At 37.1% G+C, this 19,956-nt stretch overlaps 1 protein-coding gene across 1 annotated transcript; it reads right to left on the bottom strand.

Annotated features, from left to right (window-relative positions):
• Nucleotides 1–19,802, bottom strand: RSL24D1 (ribosomal L24 domain containing 1). Its single transcript, XM_060618474.3, has 6 exons — nucleotides 19,650–19,802; nucleotides 15,103–15,216; nucleotides 13,297–13,369; nucleotides 7,846–7,909; nucleotides 5,968–6,053; nucleotides 1–4,560 (listed from the first exon to the last, which is right to left on the bottom strand). The coding sequence occupies exons 1-6, from the start codon at nucleotides 19,728–19,730 to the stop codon at nucleotides 4,487–4,489; spliced, it is 492 nt and encodes a 163-aa protein (XP_060474457.1). The 5' UTR covers nucleotides 19,731–19,802; the 3' UTR covers nucleotides 1–4,486.
• Nucleotides 19,803–19,956: the final 154 nt, after the last annotated feature.

Genomic DNA, 19,956 nt, shown 5'->3' with positions numbered 1-19,956 from the left:
TTCTTCTAATGTATTTTCTGGTAGTTCTTCTTGTGTACATTCTAAGAAATGGGGGAAACTGTATTAGTACAAAGTCAAAAGCTAATAGCCGTGTTGTTTTGGCAGCATTAAGAATCTGAGGGCTGAAGAGAAACTCAGTGAACCATGCAATGTAAACACCTAAAATTTAACAAATAGGAGTATGTTGTACTATGCTTCTGAATGGCAAATTCTTTGAATCAAGTAAACTGCCTTTAATACTTGCTCACTCCCTCCCTGTACTGCATTCCTTGCTATCAGAAGAGGAAATATGGAAGTCTCATTAGATGCACACTAGAAAACTGTGTGGAATAACTGACTAGAATGGCATACTTTTCACTGGTGTTCCTAAGAGGCCACAGCTTGCCACCAAACTAAACATATTAGCACTTTACTGTAATAGACTAAAGCAAGTATTTAAAAGCTGTCATTCTGAAAACTGAGTTCCTCAAAATACTAAAGAGCCTGTCTCTTTTATTTTTTGTTTGGTTAACATTACTTTGGAACAGTACTCTTGAGGTATTAATAGATTCTTCCCAATTCATTGTCCTTATTTATGTTTTTATACTCTATGACTGCCATAACAATAACAGCTTATGTTCAGTCCTTCGTAGGATTTCCTGACATGGGAATGCTCCAGCCAAACCCAGAAATGCAGGTTGATCTATCGCCACTAAAGAAGTAGACCTAAGCAAAATCTGGTGTGCCACCCAAGGCAAACACTGCTCTTAAGCAAGTCTTCCTAACAGATTTGATTAATGCTGAAGTCACAGAATGCTTCCTTTCTTAATGCAGCTCACTGCTGGTAATTTATCTTTTGTATCTTTGAAGTTACTGGTTATTTAAAAAAACAAAAAACAAAAAAACCGTCCAGTAAACCTAGCATGTAGCTACACACTAATTTTCCACTTAGTCACAATTATCAAGCATCTTCCAGGCACCAGGTACTTAATATGTGCCTGGGATAAGATAGAAATCATCCCTGGACCCTTGGAGATTATGATAAAATGAGCTGCCTGGATTTGCTGAACAGGATGGAGATGTCTATTAGTCAAGACTTTATCACAAATGTTGAAAAGGAATCTATTAGCAAGATCAAAGGGCAGCCACAAAACTAGAGGTTACAGAATGAGATACAGTAACTGATACCTTAGGGAAGGTTACAAAGCACAAATATCACCTTCAATCCCTATATGATGGATTCAGTTAAGTTATAAAAGCCAAGGAAAATTTTGGAGCAGGACAGCTTAAGCCAAAGGCTCACCAGTGGCACCAGAAAGTAGAGATTCTTACATTCAGAACATGAGAATATATTCTTAAAAAGTCACTTCTTCACAAAGAAATTCAACTGACCAAAAAATTCAAATCAACGTAAGGCTAACTGATACTCAAAACAAAAACATGCAGGGCAAAATGTGTGAGTTATATTTTCAATTCTGTTATATGTATAAAAAAAAAAGAATACAGAAAGAATTTTCCAAAAGCAAAAGACTTTGAAACTGTGTTCTCTTTTTTGATAGTGACTTTTCCCCCTTATCTTTTGAACACTTTTAATTCAGCAGGCTACTGTGCTAATTTTTACCAGGTAGCATTCATTCAATATTATAATGTATACTACACATCTGTATAATTAAAGTCTGATTTTTTTCAATCTCCTTTTAAAATGTAAGAAGGATTAGTGGGGGGGATAAACTGTCTTACATAAATTAACCCTTGATATTATGGGTGACAATTCACTGTTTAAATCATGAGCTGACAAATCGGAAATGGATTTCCCCCTCCCAATCTTCCTAACAGAACGGGGAATAAGATGCTCTAAATAACTGATTTTTCTAGGTGAAATTAAAAGTTAAAATTAACATTTTAAGCCCTACATAACTCTGGCTTTGTGGACTAAGTGCACTGTACCCAATTTAATGACAGCTATCCCCAAACCCTAATACCCTCCACCTTTCTCCCAAGGCAAAGCCCATTGCCTGTAAGTTTTGTGTGGTCACAAAGCCAATCCTAACAGCTAAGAATTCAATACTACCTATTATGGGAGTGGCCTTGAAATGATTATTTTGCATATATTACCTGGATCCTCATAAAAAATCCTGTAGTCATACTATCATTTCCATTTATTCAATGAAAAAACCAACACACAGGTTGAGCATCACTCAAGTAACTTGTACAGTCCTCTCTTAGAGCAATCACTGGGACTTAAGACAGTATCTGAAGCTCCAGATAAATCCCTTCTACACATAGGCACTTGCATGAATACAAAACACTGCCTACTCCATCTATGTGATAAGAAGGCAAGTTACCTAAAAATTCTTCCAACTAGAAAAGAAGAGTGCTACTTTGTGGAATGTTAGGAAAGAGGCCAGTCCTTATGGAACTTATTTCTATAACATAAACATCTTTCAAGGTTTTCTATTTTTAAGAAATAAGACTTAATGAGTTTAAGTAAATTCTACTCCCAGGGTGGAGCTCGAACTCACAACCCCAACATCAAGAGTTGCATACTCTACTAAGCCAGCCAAGTGTCCCTTAATGAGTTTTTTCTGCTATCCTACAAGGTTTTATAAGGCAAATGTGTAAGCAAATTCTTTTCTATGACTTCCAAAGTTATATTACCCTTAAACAATTGAAGAATACGTAAGTTCTATGAAGCAAAGGTCAAGAAAATTTTATGCTTTTGTGTTACACTAACTGCCCAGCAGAGGTCTCAATCAGACAAACAGAAACAGCACTGTACCATGCCACTTCTCAGGCAACATTTTAAAGGGACAACTCAGTCATAGAACCGTAAAGAGCTGCAGAGGAGGGAAGGGGGGAACGGTGGCATCTGCATCCATACAGTTTATAAAGATATCTGGGATCTCAAAATACTATGAATTCCTGACAGTTAGGAAGAACTGATACTACATCTCAAAGTTTAATAACCAAACAGTTCTCTTTTCAGCTCAATTTCCCAAATTGATGGTCTCAGGGTAGGAAATCTGACAGTATGTGATCTTAAACATGTTGATTTTTTTTAAATTTTTTTAATGTTTATTTTTGAGACAAAGCATGAGTGGGGGAGGGGCAGAGAGAGAGGGAGACACAGAATCTGAAGCAGGCTCCAGGCTCTGAGCTGTCAGCACAGAGCCTGACATAGGGTTCAACCCATGAACTGTGAGATCATGACCTGAGCCAAAGTCGGATACTTAACCGACTGAGCCACCTGGGCACCCCTTAAACATGTTGATATTAAAACAAACATAAATCTAGTATGGAGTACAAACTTCAAATAATTTAACAAATGTCTTTGAGTTCATATATCATTTCCCCTAATTGTTTTATCAATAATGTTGTCTACCAATGACCCATATTTAACAAATAAGAACACAAGGGCAAAAATCACACTGGAATTCAGATCTTTGTCCTGAACACTTTGTCCAGTGATCACTTTTTCACTAATACTGAAGTAAAAATTTAGCCATTACTTTATAATTTTATAACCCTAAGATTATAATTTATTCTAAGTTCTGTCCTTAAAAATGTGAAAAGTGAGTTACTTAATATCCTTAAAGTTGCAAAAAATGTATAAATATAAAAACATTATTCAGTATATATTTTTCTTTAATTGTATTTCCTACTTCAGTACTATGTGGGAGTTATTTTCTTCCTGCTAACGAATAGTTTTTTAGTAGCTTTTAAACAAAAAATATGAACTTAGGTCCAAATAATTTGTGACACAAAAACCGTAAATTCTATTATCCAAAAACAATTAGGAGCTTTTTAAATGGAACCACACAACATCCTAAAAGGCACTGGGATTCTTCCACTTTTAAACCACCGCTAAGCTGGAAAAAAAAATCTGGTTCTATCAGGAATCTCAGAATTGAGTGTTCTCCAAAATGAAAGTATAGAGTGCCATTTCAGGAAAAAGCTATTCAGCTCTCACCTCCAACATAATTAGGCTTCATATACTCTTCTAAGAAACCGAAACAAATACTGAAATCAAAATAAAAGATTACTTAAGGCTAATTATCATATATACAGGTTGTTTTAGTTCCTTGTTTTAAGCCCCCTTCTATAATATTAATAAAGTAAAATTAATATTTTACTGCAAAGAAAATTTATGGCTAGGGATATGTAAAATATATTTTTGTCATTAGTTCTTCCATAGTGCCATAATGGCACTGCATAGTGCCATTACCCAAATGGCAGGAACATTTTATGTCTACACTTTGCTTCTGTATTTACAAAGAGAAGTTGCATGACTTACATAAATGTAAGTATCAGTGAAGGTTTAACAATGGAAATGCAATCTAACATCCATAATATCTGATATTTTACAGACAGCAATGAGCAACGTAGAAGAGATGTATTTTTAAATACCTTTCATTTGAGTGACCTTATGTAAAATATAAAAGATCATTTAGAAGTTCTTGGTCTCCTAAGGAGATTTTCAAATGCACTAATAGAAATAGTGAGATCTTTAAGAAATATCTTCCATGTCCACATCCTGTTGTAATTTCTGCACCATTTTTTCTTCCAATTGCTTTCCTTTGCCTTTAAAAATAAATTAAAAAAAAAAATCAATCCACTGTAACCTTGCAGAACACTTACCAACATTTTATAAAGGATCTTAGATGGTTTAAAATAGCCAATTCTAAGAAATTTAAGAATAGTAACCAAACCCACACAGGTCTTATGATATGTCATACATAAAATAAGCATTCCATACACATTTATTCATTTCACCCTAACATGCATTTTAAATATGAGAGAACACAGACCCAGAGACGGATAAAATTGTCCCAGATCATTCAGTAAGCCCAGTAAGCTCAAGAGAGAATTTGAACCCTGGCCCTCTGGCTCCAAGGTCTCTGTTCTTTATAGTGTACTTACCTACCCTAAGAGGGTTACCTAAAAAGTTACATAACAACAGTTCATTACCGTTGTTCTGGGTGTAAGTTCACATCGTCTATATGTGAAACAAATGCTCCAAGATTTTGCCTATTTTAATAAAAGTTGGTACAAAAATTAACTCGTTAAATACTTATCTATTCAACATATAGTTACAGAATTTGACCTTAGTAAGGTTTCGACATGGAATCATTCACAGGAATTAACTCTTGAACTAAATCTCACCAAAATTTCTCTCCCTTCAGGTAATCTGCATAAGTAAATCATGTAACAGATGGTATTTGGTGCCAGCTGAGTGAAGACTGGTTTTCTAGCACCACAAAAGAAACTATGCACACAAACAACTGCCCAAATGAATGACTATAGGCAAGTTATATAAACTTAAAGAGAGGGGCGCCTGGGTGGCTCAGTCGGTTAAGCATCCGACTTCAGCTCAGGTCACGATCTCACGGTCCGTGAGTTCGAGCCCCACGTCAGGCTCTGGGCTGATGGCTCGGAGCCTGGAGCCTGCTTCCGATTCTGTGTCTCCCTCTCTCTCTGCCCCTCCCCCGTTCATTCTCTGTCTCTCTCTGTCCCAAAAATAAATAAACGTTAAAAAAAAAAAAAAAATTTAACTTAAAGTTTTAATACAAACAGTAGTATCAGAACCCAGAAAGCTAAGGAACAGAAGCTCAGACTCAAAAGGCCTGGGCCTCTGTATTTATCCTAAGTTGCACAATTCCCATACCAACCAAAGTTGGAAAACCACTAATAAAAAAACACTTGTTTAATAAAAAGTATGAAATAGGCAAAAATCTATTAAATTAATACTCAAATATGACTAGCTTATGGAATACAAGATTTTTCTGAAGGGAAGAAAAACACCATTTGCAATAAATTAGAACTGGGCAATACAATGAATAAATTATAAACAAAGTCATATCATAAATGTGATATTTACATGAAAAAATGCCCATAAAAAGTTGACTAGCACCCACTTAACCCGACCACAACAATCCTGACTCTTGATTTCTCTACTGAAAGAGAACTTCTGTGTAATACAGCACTTACCGGCAAGAGGGGCACGGATAAGATGAATGTTTTGCTTGACTTCTTTGATGTCCTGAACTTTCTGTAATTCTTTATTTTTCTTTAATCTAGGACACAACACATAAAAGCCAAAACTAGTTACTAAAATTTCTTTAAAAGACATTAATTCCTAATTTATCAAAATAATTTTAGCCAGGGATTAGCAATAAGAACTCAAAATTATTTTCTAGTTCCTAATTAGCTTAAGAAATTCTTACACTACCACTGGTTCATTGACTGTATCCCTAGTACTTAGGAATAAACTGGGGATTAATATATATTTGCTGAGTGAATGAAGAAATGTGATTGAAGAATTAAATGTCAGACATCAATATCTATTATAAGGATATAGTGCAAACCTCTCAAATGCTAAAGTACCTAGATCTTTTCTCCTCAAACGAAATAGTCTCTGTGCTAATTTTTCTGATCAGTAATACAAGAACACAAAACACATGTATGTGAGACAAACATGCTAACAGACTAGTTCTCAAACATTTAGCTTTTGTTTCTATATCACTTTAACATTTTTTTAAAGCCAGAAAGCTGTCGGCACATGCTTTTCTATGACAAACTAAATAGTAATGTGATCAAAAACAAATGCTCCTGGGACACCTGGGTGGCTGTCTGTCAAGTGTCCTACTCTTCATCTCATGGTTCATGGGATCTAGCCTGGCGTGGGCTCTGCATTGATAGCATGGAGCCTGCTTGGGATTCTCGCTCTCCTCTCTCTACCCCTCCCCTGCTTACACGTGTAGACCCTCTCTCTTAAAAAAAAAAAAAAAAAAAAAAAAAAAAAAAAAAAAAAAAAAAAAAAAAAATCCCTGCTCTAAAGAAATAGCCAATTCCAGGCCAGGTAAGTATAAGATGAGGCCACATCTTCTTAGCCATCAATCAAGAAAGCACCCAAAGATGAGGAAATTGACAATGAAATGGGACCCTGCCTGAAGGGATGCCCAGTAGCCTATATGGAGCACTTACAACATCAAAATAAATAATGACAATTATCACCCCTTGAATACCAGAAGAATCAATGAATACACACAGATACATGAATAAAGGAATACATTTTGAAACTGGAAAAGGGAAAAGCTCCTTTATATGAGAAAGACAACTAATAAAAGAAAAAATTACTGAACCAGGTACCAGTTTGAGGAACTTTGCAGAGGGTCAATGTTTTCCCCTAAGATATGTACTGATCAAAAAGAAAGAAAAGAGCTTTTCAATGGAGTGGAAAAAACTGGCAGACACCCCCTTAACCAAGTGATCAATCACTTGAAACAATATGTGGCTCCTGCTATATGTGTCCTTATGTATAATCATTTCTATGATACTCTGGCCAAAAGTACCTAATCTGAATCTAATCATGAGGAAAACATAAGATAAACACAAACTGAGGAAGATTCTATAATATAACTGACCTGTATTCTTCAAAAATGTCAAAGTCATTTAAGAGGAGAAACTGTCCAAACTAAAGGAGCTTGAGGAGATAGGACCACTAAATGCAATGCAAGATCCAGGGTTTTCTGTTGCTACTGGAACTGGTGAAATTTAAATAAGGTTTGTAGGTTATATAACCATATCATTCAATGTTAATTTTCTGATTTGGGTAATTATATGATAGGTATCTAAGAAACATGTTCTTATTTTTAGAATATATACATAGAAATATACTCAGAAAAAGGGTATCATGTCTTCAACTTACACAGAGACAAGGACAGAGTAAATGTGTCAAAATGCTACCAGAATATACAAGAGTTCTTTATACTATTCTAGCAAGTTTTCTGAAGTTATGTGAGAAAAATTTCCCTGGATTTCTACTAGTAATTATTTTTTCAAGAGTTACTCTACACATGTTCATACCTGTTCATTATAAATTTAGCTTGGCGTTTCTGTTTGATCTCTTCAACTCTCTTCATTGCATCAACTACAAAAAAAATAAGAGTTACATATTTTTGCACATTCAAGCAAGAACTTCAATAATCACTTTATTCTGACTTAGAAATGGCTTAAATGAAACCCTCACTGCACAAACAATCCCTACTAAAATAGCTGAAGAAGGTAGGTACTCTTAGAGTTAACAGTGATGTCAGCTATCTTTCACAAATACAGCTCTAATTTTTATTTTACAAAAGTCTTTACTGCTACTAAATTTTCCTTCTACTTTAAACCAGCCCAAACTTTAAGAATTTGGATTAAGGGCAACAAATCTCATTCTTACCTTGTCCTCTCTGTTAATAAAAAAAAAAAAAAAAACAAAACACCATTCTGGTAATAAATACTACTTTTTCCTCTATGTGCCTGGGATATGATCTGCACATGATGAATACTGGTAGAATGAACCCATCAATTTGCCATGTTCTCAACCACTAAAATCCAATAGTTTTGGGAAATGTGTGGAGGGGCTAAATCAAACTATGCTCTACAATCTACATTAGCACTAAGATTAAGACAAACCATACATGTAATTTGATATTTTCTAGCAGCCACATTTAAAAAGTCAAAATCTAGTCATGTATCTTGTTTTTATCCAATATATCCAAAATACTGTCATTTCAACATAATACAAAAATTACTGAGGAATTTTATGCTTGTTTTCATATAAAGTCTTCAAAAACCACGTATTTTACATTTACAGCAAATTTCAGGGCACCTGGGTGACTCAGTTAAAAGCATCCCACTTCGACTAGGTCATGATCTCACAGTTCATGATCTCACAGTTCATGATCTCACAGTTCATGAATTCAAGCCCCGCATCAGGCTCTGTGCTGATAGCTCAGAGCCAGGACCCTGCTTCAAAATCTATGTCTATCTCTCTGCCCCTCCCCTGCTCATGCTGTCTCAAAAATAAATGTTAAAAAACAAATTTTTTTTTTAAATTTACAGCAAATCTCTATTCAGAATAGCCACATTTTAAGTGTAACCCTTGTGGTCAGTGGCCGCCAGACTGGGCAACACACTCCCAATCTAACAACTTCTACTCTGTGGATCTGAAGAATAGCAGGATATTCAAGTAATCTTAAAACATCACCAATATACTTTATAAAGGATAAAATACAGTAAAAAAACCTGTAAGATGCCACCTTAAACAATGATCAAAGTTAACACAGCCAGTAATAAGACCAATGGACAGTAGGAGGTAGCTCCTAATAGGACACAACGATAAGAACTCAGCATCCCATCTATGGTATTCCAGCCAAACGTCCATTACCCAAATCTAACACTGAGGCAGTATCAAACAAAAGTCAATTAAGGGACTTTATACCGAACACTTGACCCATACTCTTCAAAACCATCAATATCAGTGCACGTGGGTGGCTCAGTTAAGCATCCAAATTCAGCTCACGTCATGATCTCACAGTTTGTGGGTTCAAGCCCCACATTGGGCTCTGTGCTGACAACTCAAAACCTAGAACCTGCTTCAGATTCTAGGTCTCCCTCTCTCTTGCCCCTCCCCCACTCATTTTCTGTCTCTCTCTCCCCCAAAAATAAACATTAAAAAAATTTTTTAAATCTGTCAGTATCATAAAATATAAAAACTTGGGAACTGTTTCAAATTCATAGAGACCAAAGAGACATGACCTGTACTATTCCTCCACAGGTCTAAGATTAAATGATAATACTGTACCAATGTTAATTTCTTAATATTAAAAACTATGCTATGATTATTTACAAGAATTTCTATTTTTCAGGAAATACTCTTTCTACTAAACTACTTAGGGATAAAAACATTACATATGCAACTTAAAAACTTCAAAATATTATAAAAGGAAAACAAAGGACAGAGAATGGTAAATTTAATAACATTTGAGGAATCAAAGATGAAGGATATCAGAATTCTGCAGCTTTTCTGTTCAGTCTAAAAATATGTCAAAATAAAATCATTTAAGTGTAATCTGGGGACCAGCCAACATTGATACCACCTGAAAGCATGTCAGAAATGCAGAATCTTAAGTCCCACAGAGACATGCTATATCGCAATCTGCATTTTAACAAGATCCCCCAAAGGTCTCATGGAGCCACTGGTATTAAGATAATGTCTACATGAATAAGACAGAGTCAACTTTAAATCTGCTCATGCTAAATATGTAACTTTTTTCTTTCTTTACTTTCAACAAAAATATGAACAGTTCTGGTACTCAAAAGTATTTCTATACCTTAAAGCTACTCAGAAGGGAAATAAAGAGCAGTGGCAGGTAGGGGCACCTGGGTGGTGCAATCGGCTAAGCGTCCAACTCCATTTCATCTCAGGTCACAATCTCAGGGCTCATGAGAACAAGCCCTACTTCAGGCTCTGGGCTGACAGCCTGCTTGGGATTCTCTCTGCCTCTCCCCCTACACACACATGCATGCTTTCTTTCTCTCAAAATAAGTAAACTTTTCAAAAAAGTGGCAGGTAAATCCTCTCCAAAGAATAAGACACTACCTTTCCAAATATTGCAGAAGACTGAAAAATTTTTAATGTAAGAAACACCTGATTTTTTTTTAATGTTTATTTTTCTGAGAGAAAAAGAGACAGAGAATGAGCAGGGGAAGGGCATAGAGAAGGAGACACAGAATCCAAAGCAGCCTCCAGGCTCTGAGCTATCAGCACAGAGCCTGACATGGGGCTAGACTCATGAACAGCAAGATCATGACCTGAGCCAAAGTCGAACACTTAACCAACTGAGCCACCCAGGTGCCCCAGGAAACACCTGACATTAAAATTGACCTGCAATACAAAGACCTGAAGGATAAAATACAAACTTTTCTTCCTAGGATTCTTGTTTTTGAAGTTCTCCTGCTGTTTCTGTGGACACCAGCATCTTAACAAAAGTTGCTCAGTCCACACCTTTCCACAATTCAAAAACGTAAGCAATGAATATAAAACTGCCAACAGATTAGCTTCAGACCTGATGATACTGAAATAGAGGGTGTGGGGAATCAACAAACCTTTTAGAAGAGTAACATATTTTTTTGGAATACTACTAAAAGTTTTTATTAACTGTGCAGTAGGAAATAGTTTTAAGTTCCAAAAGACTCATACTGTCTACTGAGAAAGTTTTCTACGAAAAGTCTACTTTTAGGATCTCAAAAGGAAAGGATAATAGAATCTATGGGGGGGGGGGGGGGGAGGGAACCCTCAATAGAGCACTGCTGCTTATAGAATTTACTTATGTAGGGGTGCCTTGGTGGCTCAGTAGGTTAAGCGTCCGACTTTCTCAGGTCATAATCTCATGATTCGTGGGGTCTGTGCTGACAGCTCAGAGCCTGGAGCCTGTTTCAGATTCGGCATGTCCCTCTCTCTGCCCCTCCCCTGCTCGCACTCTGTCTCTGTGTCTCAAAAATAAATAAAAAATTTTTTAAAAATTTACGTATGTATAAATAAGTGGGGCAGTGACTGATAACATATGAACCAGTTACTGTGTAAGAGAAACAATAAAATAGGAATACTCAGTGAAGTGCATCAGAAGAGCAGGGACTATATGTGCCCTCTTCATCTTTGTATGCAAGACTAAGTACTTATTGTTAAAATACATGAAGTCTTACGATACACAATTGTATCTTTCAGGAACAGTGTTAATAACAGGAAACCAGCACAGAGGGTCATAGTAACTGAATATACACAGACAACTAAAATATTCACCTGTTTCAACATCAAACTGAATCTCCACCAAGTAATAGTTATAAAATATGTAAAAATGATCTGGAGCTGCTATTCTCAAATAGTAACAAAGAAAATAAAGTCCAAAATTAAATAAAATTCAATGGGATATAAAAATGCTTTCGGACCTTCTAATAACATCTCTGACAAGTTTGTCTTTTAGAATCATTTTAAGAATTCTTACCAAAAATTTGTAATAATGCGTGGTGATGGATACCTAGACTTTGTCATTTCACAATATATATAAGTATCAAATCATTATTACACTGTATACCTGAAACTAATATGTTCTATGTCATTTATACCTCAATTAAAAAAAAGAATCCCATTAATCTCTTTAGAAATCCTTGAGTTTAAATCAGCATTATTTCCTTATCAAATAAACCCAGTATATTCAACTGCTTTCCAGAAATTAACTCTTCCTCTAATTGCAAAACAGAGGGAAAGACCTTATTTAAAAGAAACAAAACACCAAGGTTATGTGGAAAGGCAATTCCAAAACTGGAGTCTAAATTCTTCACATAGTCCAGAAAGATAAAGCTTTAGAGAATGTCAAATACTACTACAAAGGCCCCAATTTTTCAATTCCTCCCCTGAAGTGTTGTGACTGGGCAAAAGGTGATGAAAAGGATGCCCTGACTATGATCCATTCAAGACTGATAAAGTCTACAGGACCCCAAGCCCTGGAGACTTCTAAATAACAAACCAACTATATCACCTCCACACCCAAGACTATATAAATGGCTAAAGAACACGTAAGACAGGCACGGGGAGAAGAAAAGTCAGGGACAAGGACCTCAAACATACGCAAAGGGTCATCTACAAGCTAACTTAAGAAATTTAGTTTTACTACATATGGGATTTTTTTTTTCACTAAAGTCTCTGCCTACTTCAGGAAAAAGAGGGAAAAAAAGACAAGGACTAGTTACCATTGCTTTTAACTTCAGCAGCCTATAGCTCCACTTATACCTAAGCCATGCACTTAGAAGTTCTGTTCGAAAATGTAATTATCACCTTAGGTGCTACACTTTTTAATTTTACAGAAGCATTACATTTTGTAAAGTATACCGAATGTTTATATCCCTAAACTAAATTATCTAAACTTATAATGTGTGTTAGGTTGGGGCACTTGGGTGGCTCAGTCAGCTAAGCATCTGCCTCTTGATTTTGGCTCAGGTTTGATCTCACAGTTCGTAAGTTCAAGCCCCACATCAGGCTCTGTACTGACAGTGCAGAGGCTGCTTGGGATTCTCTCTCTCTCTCTCTCTCTGCCCCTTTCCCCACTCAAGTGCACACAGCATGTGCACGTTCTCTCAAAATAAATGAAAAAAAGAGTGTTAACTTTTGTGTATATTTTAACTATGCCACACTCACCCCAAAAAACTATTCTCCACTTCTATTTTTTCTCAGATTTTTAGGTATTTTTATATCTGTGTAGGCACTTCAAATCATATCTAATAATTACATTATTTTTATAATGCATGTATCAGCCAATTCTGAAAAGGATTTGGGGCAGTTTATAACAAAAGATGCAAGTACAACAGAACTAGTAAAACAAAGATAAAGAATAAAAGCTAATCAATGAAAACATTTAAGCAACATAAAACATTAAATTCAAGGTAATATCCCAAACAAGTCTCTAAAATTCCCGGTATTCCTTTGTGACTTACTAGTTTTATTCCATAGCTCTCGCTGGTATTTAACAGGTTCATTTCTACGTTTTTCAAATTCAAATGAATTATCCTGTAAGAGAGGGAAAAATAATGGTTTTAAGGGAGATACAGAGGAAGCATTATTTAAAACTTTATTCTCCTTTTCACAAGGGTTCCAAGTATTTCAAACCATGGACACATATTAAGATTTCCCCAGGGTGGCCCCAGCAAACCCAAGTTTTCATACTTTTTCTCCTTTTCACACCAGATGTATAAGACAGCCCTACTGAAAATACCAATCTGTACACCAGTGATTCTTAAGAGGACATCGGGAGGAAGGTATTAGCCCCATCCTTCAGAGGGGCATATAACAATCAAGGAGATTATAAAAAAACTGAAGAGGCCTCCCTAATTTCCAGTTCCTAGATGAGACTCACAGGCAGAAAACTTTCTATGAGGCTGAACCATATGAATTACTACTTTTCAAAGATCAAAATGAGTCAAACATTGAGAATTTCATATGGTTCAACCTAAAAACTTATCATGTATGTTCATATATCTCAACACTTATATACCTTTGTTATAGCATAAAGCTATATAACTACACATCTTCAAATAAATGTGGTGCTACTCTGCATGACATAATTCTCTCCCAGAAATTCTTCAGGTGCCCTTTAAATGTACTTGGTATTTTGACAGTTAATAATCCTATTTACCTTAAAACATGAGAAACAATTTTAGAAAAGCTATAGTTCTCTTAGAAAAACTATAGGTATGTTTCTTAGTTTTCAAATTTATGTGAGATAGGCACATGGAACAGCATTAACTCTGTATTTACCTATTTCATTTATATACACGTGACCTACTCAGTCACAATAACCTCAGCAATGACAAGGTAACTGGTCACCAGCAGATGACTGTGACTGGCATCCACTCTTCATTCATGCAGTTGTCACTTGCATTTGAAGTGCTAAGTTTATTCTCATCCATACCAGAAATCATTTTTGTGACAATAATTGTGATTTGGCTTTGCATCTTGTCAAAATACATTCTCCTCATTCATGGAAAACGAGGAGTATTAAGGAAGCCAGGAAAAGGCTTCACTGCAATTGCTTAGACACTGCCCTTAAGGAGTAGAGAGGTGGGAAAGTCAAACAAGGAGGGAAGGAACAGTTTAAAGGTCTTCCTCCCTCAAAGGAGGCTTAGGCAGCAGCTTTCACCTCCTCCTTTATATGGGTCATATGTGAACTAGCTTCACCAGGCCCTTATACCAACTCAGTACCAACAACCTGATGATGGCTGACTCATGCATGATATTCTCTCACCCTTGATTATCCACTATTTCTCCTTCTACCAACACTATTAACTAATTTCTCTGTTCTCAAAGTCCTGTAAGGAAATCCAGAAACTGATAAATGAGTCTACTACAAATCTTTTCAGAACCCTTAATGTTGGTGATGAATCCTTTAATTAATCTCTTGGCTTTGTCTCAAAATCCTTGAGTAGCAATTTTCAACTTCATCTCAATCTATTTAAATGATTTTCCTTTTTGTTTGCAGGAGCTAAAAAATGGTTTTCTGAGAACAAGGAAAATCACGTTCAAAAAATGAATTAGGAATTTTTTTCCTTTTCAAAATTCTACCAATTTATCGTTTTTAGGATCATGTGAGAATTAGATTATTAACAGAACCAAACCCAAATAAATCACTTGCCAATTCTCATCACAGGAAGCCTTGTTATAGTTAATTAAATTATATGCCCTCCCCTGTAAAAGTTAAAATTTTAAAAACCGTAAAAATTCCATTGAAAGCTAACTATACTCACCACTGTAAGCTCTTTACCAGCTGCTTTACGGAATGCTTTAGTCCACCTGACCTTGCGAGGATTGCGCTTCTTTTTAAAGTTTTTATGACACTTGGATTTACAGAATCTGAACACCTATAAGAAAAGTTAAAATAGTGGAAAGTCAACATTACGATTTTTTCTATCGTAGGATGTTACCCCTGCCCAGACAAAATATACTGCAAAGTCTGAAAAATGACAATGGTTGTACTCACAATTTCTTCTTACAACACCACTTAGAAATACATGTAGACATGTAAGATTAAATGTAAATTGAACTATTTTTTGACTAAAACCTGACTATCAAATATCACAGCTAAAGACTAAGGGCCCCCAAAATAATATGGTTAAAAAACTACCACTCATGTTTATAGATTAACAGTAAAACCTTACAGTCATCTTAAATAAAAAATGGTATTTGCAAGGAAAGTCACTTATTTAAATCCCTGCCCACTTAATAATAATTCTCAAAATTCACTTTCTATATACCTCAATGTGGGAGGTGGGGGTAGTTTCAAACAACTCCTGTGAATCCCTTTTTGTTCTTTCCATCCTTTTTGTTAAAACCACAAAATAATTTCAAAAAAGCAACTAACTGGCTACAGATTTGTTTTCTAAAATATGTATTCATAGTAGGAAATTCTTCAATACTCTAATTCTCCACCTTCATCCCAGAAGATATTATCCTTTAACAGTGCTAACTTAAAGTTTAATGATGCTTCAATATGCCCGTGAAATGGCTAATTAGGACTCATTATAAGTCTAAAATGCATATTTTGTTACTTTGTAATGTCTCCAAACACAATGCAATTTGTATGTGTACAGGAAATCTGAGAAGAAAAAGTACTACTTAGGAGTATATGGATCTTGGCAAAGAAAATTAAGGTGAATCATCACACCTAGAAGATGTGACCTATCTTCTAGGTCTAATTAAGTATAAAAAAGGTCAAAATGAAGTATAAACATTTCAAATTTTGTGTATACATCACAAACCTGCATATATATCACAAGCCAAAATACTTTTCTTTTTTTTAATCTTTATTTATTTTTGAAAGAGAGAGAGAGCGCAAGCAGGGAAGGAACAGAGAAGGAGACACAGAATCCGAAGGAGACTCCAGGCTCCGAGCTGTCAGCACAGAGCCCAAAGCGGGGCTCAAACTCATGAACCATGAGATCATGACCTGAGCCAAAGTCGGATACTTAACTAACTGAGCCCCCCCAGGCGCCCCGCCAAAATACTTTTCATTTTATGTACACTTTGTTCTATGGGGAAATTCAAGCAGGTCCCTATATACACTAGAACACAGTTTTCTTAGAAATAGTCAATACTAGGGCCGTCTGGGTGGCTCAGTCAGTTGGGCATTCAACTCTTGATTTCGGCTCAGGTCAGGATCCCAGGGTCATGTGATGGGAGTTCCACACTGGGACCGAGCATGGTGCCTGTTGGGATATTCTTTCTTTCTCTCTCTCTCTCTCTCTCTCTTTCTCTGTGTGTGTGTGTGTGTGTTCCTCTGTTCCTCCCTGTCCCCTCCTGGCCCTCCCTCTCACTCAGAAAAAAAAAAAAAAAGCCAATACTAATTTAATCTGATCTGGGTCAGTACCTCCTGGAGAGCCCTCTCCTAAGAGACATGGGTCAAAACATGCCTGTATTATTGAATAAGTTTCAAAGCAAGTAGAAATCTAAGAATACAATGGATCTCCTGGAGTACCCCACCATGAATTCATATCAGTAATTTTGTATTTTTAGCCCAAAGGACTTTTACAGTAAAATCCTCCTACATTTAATGCCTACTAGATAACTCCTAGACAAGTCCCCATTTCTGAGATACACCTAATGAGAGGTTTGAACTTGTCCTGGATCTCCTCAATTCCAAACTGAGCCAATGGAAAGTTATACATAGAGAAGTCTATTTGAACTCTGTATCTAATAGATGTTAACTGAAAAGCACAATAAAGTACCTGAAAAGACTGGAATCAATGGAGCTACGAAGGGAATTCAACCAATAAGAAAGATCTACTATGTGTCTGATATTACCAGGTACTAGGGATACAAGAATAATTAAAACATCATACTCTATCTTGAGAAGGTTAGGACAGCATTGGAATAAAGTCTCACTTTACAATGAAGAGATTGAGATCAGGGTAGGGCATAAACAATGGGATAAAACTATATACAATAGTCATACGTAAGTAAAATGGAAATATAAAAAAAGGAAGTGGTGGGTGAGTAGTGGATGGATTGTGAGGCAAAGCTTCATAGGCTCAAGTTTCCCTCTTAAGATACTCCTCTATCATCCTCAGTCTTCAACAAGCATATTAAATGATCTAATACCTCAGCTTCAAAGTTCTTCAACTCTTAAACTCCACTGACTGAATACTTATTAAGCACTCATTAAGGGTGCATGTATTTTTTATGTTTGAAAAGTATATAAAAATATGGAATATTAACACTAATTGTACCCTTAAGAAAATACCTAAGAAGCGTAAAAGGGGAGGTCTCTATGAAAAACAGTCCCAGGGAGCCTGGGTGGCTCAAGTCGGTTGGGCCTCCAACTTCAGCTCAGGTCATGATCTCACTGCTCATGGGTTTGACCCCTGCATCAGGCTCTGTGCTGTTATCTGGGAGCCTGGAGCCTGCTTCGGATTCTGTGTCTTCCTCTCTCCCCCTCCCCCATTCACACCTCTCTCTCTCTCTCTCAAAAATACACAAACATTAAAGAAGGGAAGAAGGAAGAGAGGAAAGAGGATGGAAGGAAGGAAGAACAGTCCCAAAAGCTAAGAGAAAAAAGGCAGAAAAACTATTAGGAAGCTATAAAAGTAACAAGTGCCTAATATGAAACCAGAGTGGGAGGCCAAAAAGAAAGCAAAGACCACTAAACTTTGCAGAGCCAGGTTAAGACTTGGTAACTAGACTTGGTAACTAGATTAAAAAAAGGTAAAAGGTTCAAAGATGACTCTCACATTTCTAGCAAAACTGTCTAGGCATATGACAGTAGTATTAAATGAGAAAGCAAAAAAGATGTGAATTAGGAACTCTCAGTAACCTCACTGTTTGGTACAAACAGGATTTCCCTATCCAGTGGAAAATTCAGACTACAGCAAAGAAGGTACAGATTTGGACATCATAAACACAGAAAAAACGAGATTCCTATCTTCCTTAGTGCTTCAGGGCCTCTGAATCTTATATCCCCAGCCAACTCTGTTCTTGTCTTCCCTAGAGTAAGCTGGCTCGCAGCCAATTCAATACTGTCCTTGCTAGCAATACAGACTTCATCACCATGAACTTCCACTGTGTCTGCCAAATCAACACACAACTCTAGATAGCTCCCATGGTCTTTTGTTCTCATTCCTATACCCACCCGATAAGCCCTGCGGGGCAAAAACCGTAAAATTATAATGACCAGATGATCTACAAAGCCATATTGCCCACTCTGAATTAAACGCCAACCTAACGATCATTAAGTTAGTTGCTATAAATTTTTTATCATGTTCCTGAGAGCAGGTATTCAAAATCTTCTACACGTTCTTTCAAGTTCCCAAACCTAGTTTTGGTCCCACACTTTCAGCAAAAACCCCTTGCTCCTAATTAATGACGTCAATATCTTCCATCTATAATAGATACAAGGTGATGAAGCAGAAAGTGTAATTCCTTAGCATAACAAAGTCACCTGTTAAAATATAAAGTCCTAGATCCAAATGCTGAGAAATAATATGTTAGAGGAAAGAGATTCATTCTGATGTAAGAAAGCAAATTCATGTATTATTCACAAAGTCTTTCACAACCAGGTCTCATAATTATGTTTGTATTTTATGTTTATAGATATATCTTCTTATGTAGACTTACATATATGTGTATTTATAGCCTTACCCCAGGCCTGGATCACCATTTACAAGTCACTTCCCTAAAGAGATTGCTTCGCTGTGCCTCTCTTCAACTGTTCACTCTTCCACCACCTAGAATTCCCTCTTCTCACTTTTTTATGCAACATTCAAGATCCAAGATAAATGTCTTTCTGAGCCTTTTCAAATACGACCCTCCCCAACTCACCTCCAGCAACTTCGTAATACATAACTACTACTAGGCCATATGCAGCATTTCTATAGTGTTACGGACACTCCCAACTCTTATTCATCTCTAGGGGCATAGACCCTAGCAATGATGCTTGACTGGGCATACATTCAACAAAGTTTACTTAATTCAAGAACTCCACCCAAGTACAAGAGTGACCAAACAGCCCCCACACACCCCCAGACTACATCCGAAGCTGTCTAAAATAACTCGGGGACCTCACCGCAGCCAGCCTCGGTCAAGGGTCGCCTGGTGTCCAGCTCGGTTCGGGACACCAGGAAGGAGAAACTCCGCAAAGCGGGAGGTCGAGGCCGGAGGTCCTCACAAAATCATCCCCTTGTGAGGGCAGCGCGGAAAACGCGAGCCAAACGCCCCAGGTGCAAAGGAACCACGCGCTGAAGCGGCGCTCCTCACGCCCGCGGGAGCGTCGCAGAGCGCGCGCCAGTCTTGGCGACCTCACCTTGCAATCGTTGCGGACAAACATCATGCCGTGGCCGGGGTAAATGGGCCCCGAACAGAAATAACACTTCTCAATACGCATGTTGAAACCGCGTGAGCTCTCACAGACGAAACGCCGAACTCGAGCGGAAGTGACGCAGCCCGTCACAGGAAGTGGTTCTCTTTAGTACCCGACCCCGGAAATAGTGAGCATGCGTCGGCCCTGAGGGACCTGGGAAGCGATCCGAACGTGACAGCGCCTCTCAGCGGCAGCGCGAGCAAAAGCGCTGCCGTTTTGCGCAGGCGCAGAACTGCAAAGTCGCCTTGGC

This window comes from Panthera onca, chromosome B3 (genome assembly GCF_046562875.1).
Source record: "Panthera onca isolate mPanOnc1 chromosome B3, mPanOnc1 haplotype 2, whole genome shotgun sequence".
Lineage (NCBI taxonomy): Eukaryota > Metazoa > Chordata > Mammalia > Carnivora > Felidae > Panthera > Panthera onca.
Note: the sequence above shows the minus strand (reverse complement) of the source record. Positions and strands in the feature narration are given on the sequence as shown.

What these genes read in the sequence shown, in the direction of transcription:
- RSL24D1 (XM_060618474.3), bottom strand. Translation starts at nt 19,730, where the DNA reads ATGCGTATTGAGAAGTGTTATTTCTGTTCGGGGCCCATTTACCCCGGC. An exon ending in AGAGCTATGGAATAAAACTA is followed by an intron (nt 7,910 to 13,296) that starts GTAAGTCACAAA and finishes TTTTTTTTGTAG; the next exon opens with TTGATGCAATGAAGAGAGTT. An exon ending in GCTAAATTTATAATGAACAG is followed by an intron (nt 6,054 to 7,845) that starts GTATGAACATGT and finishes GTTGTGTCCTAG; the next exon opens with ATTAAAGAAAAATAAAGAAT.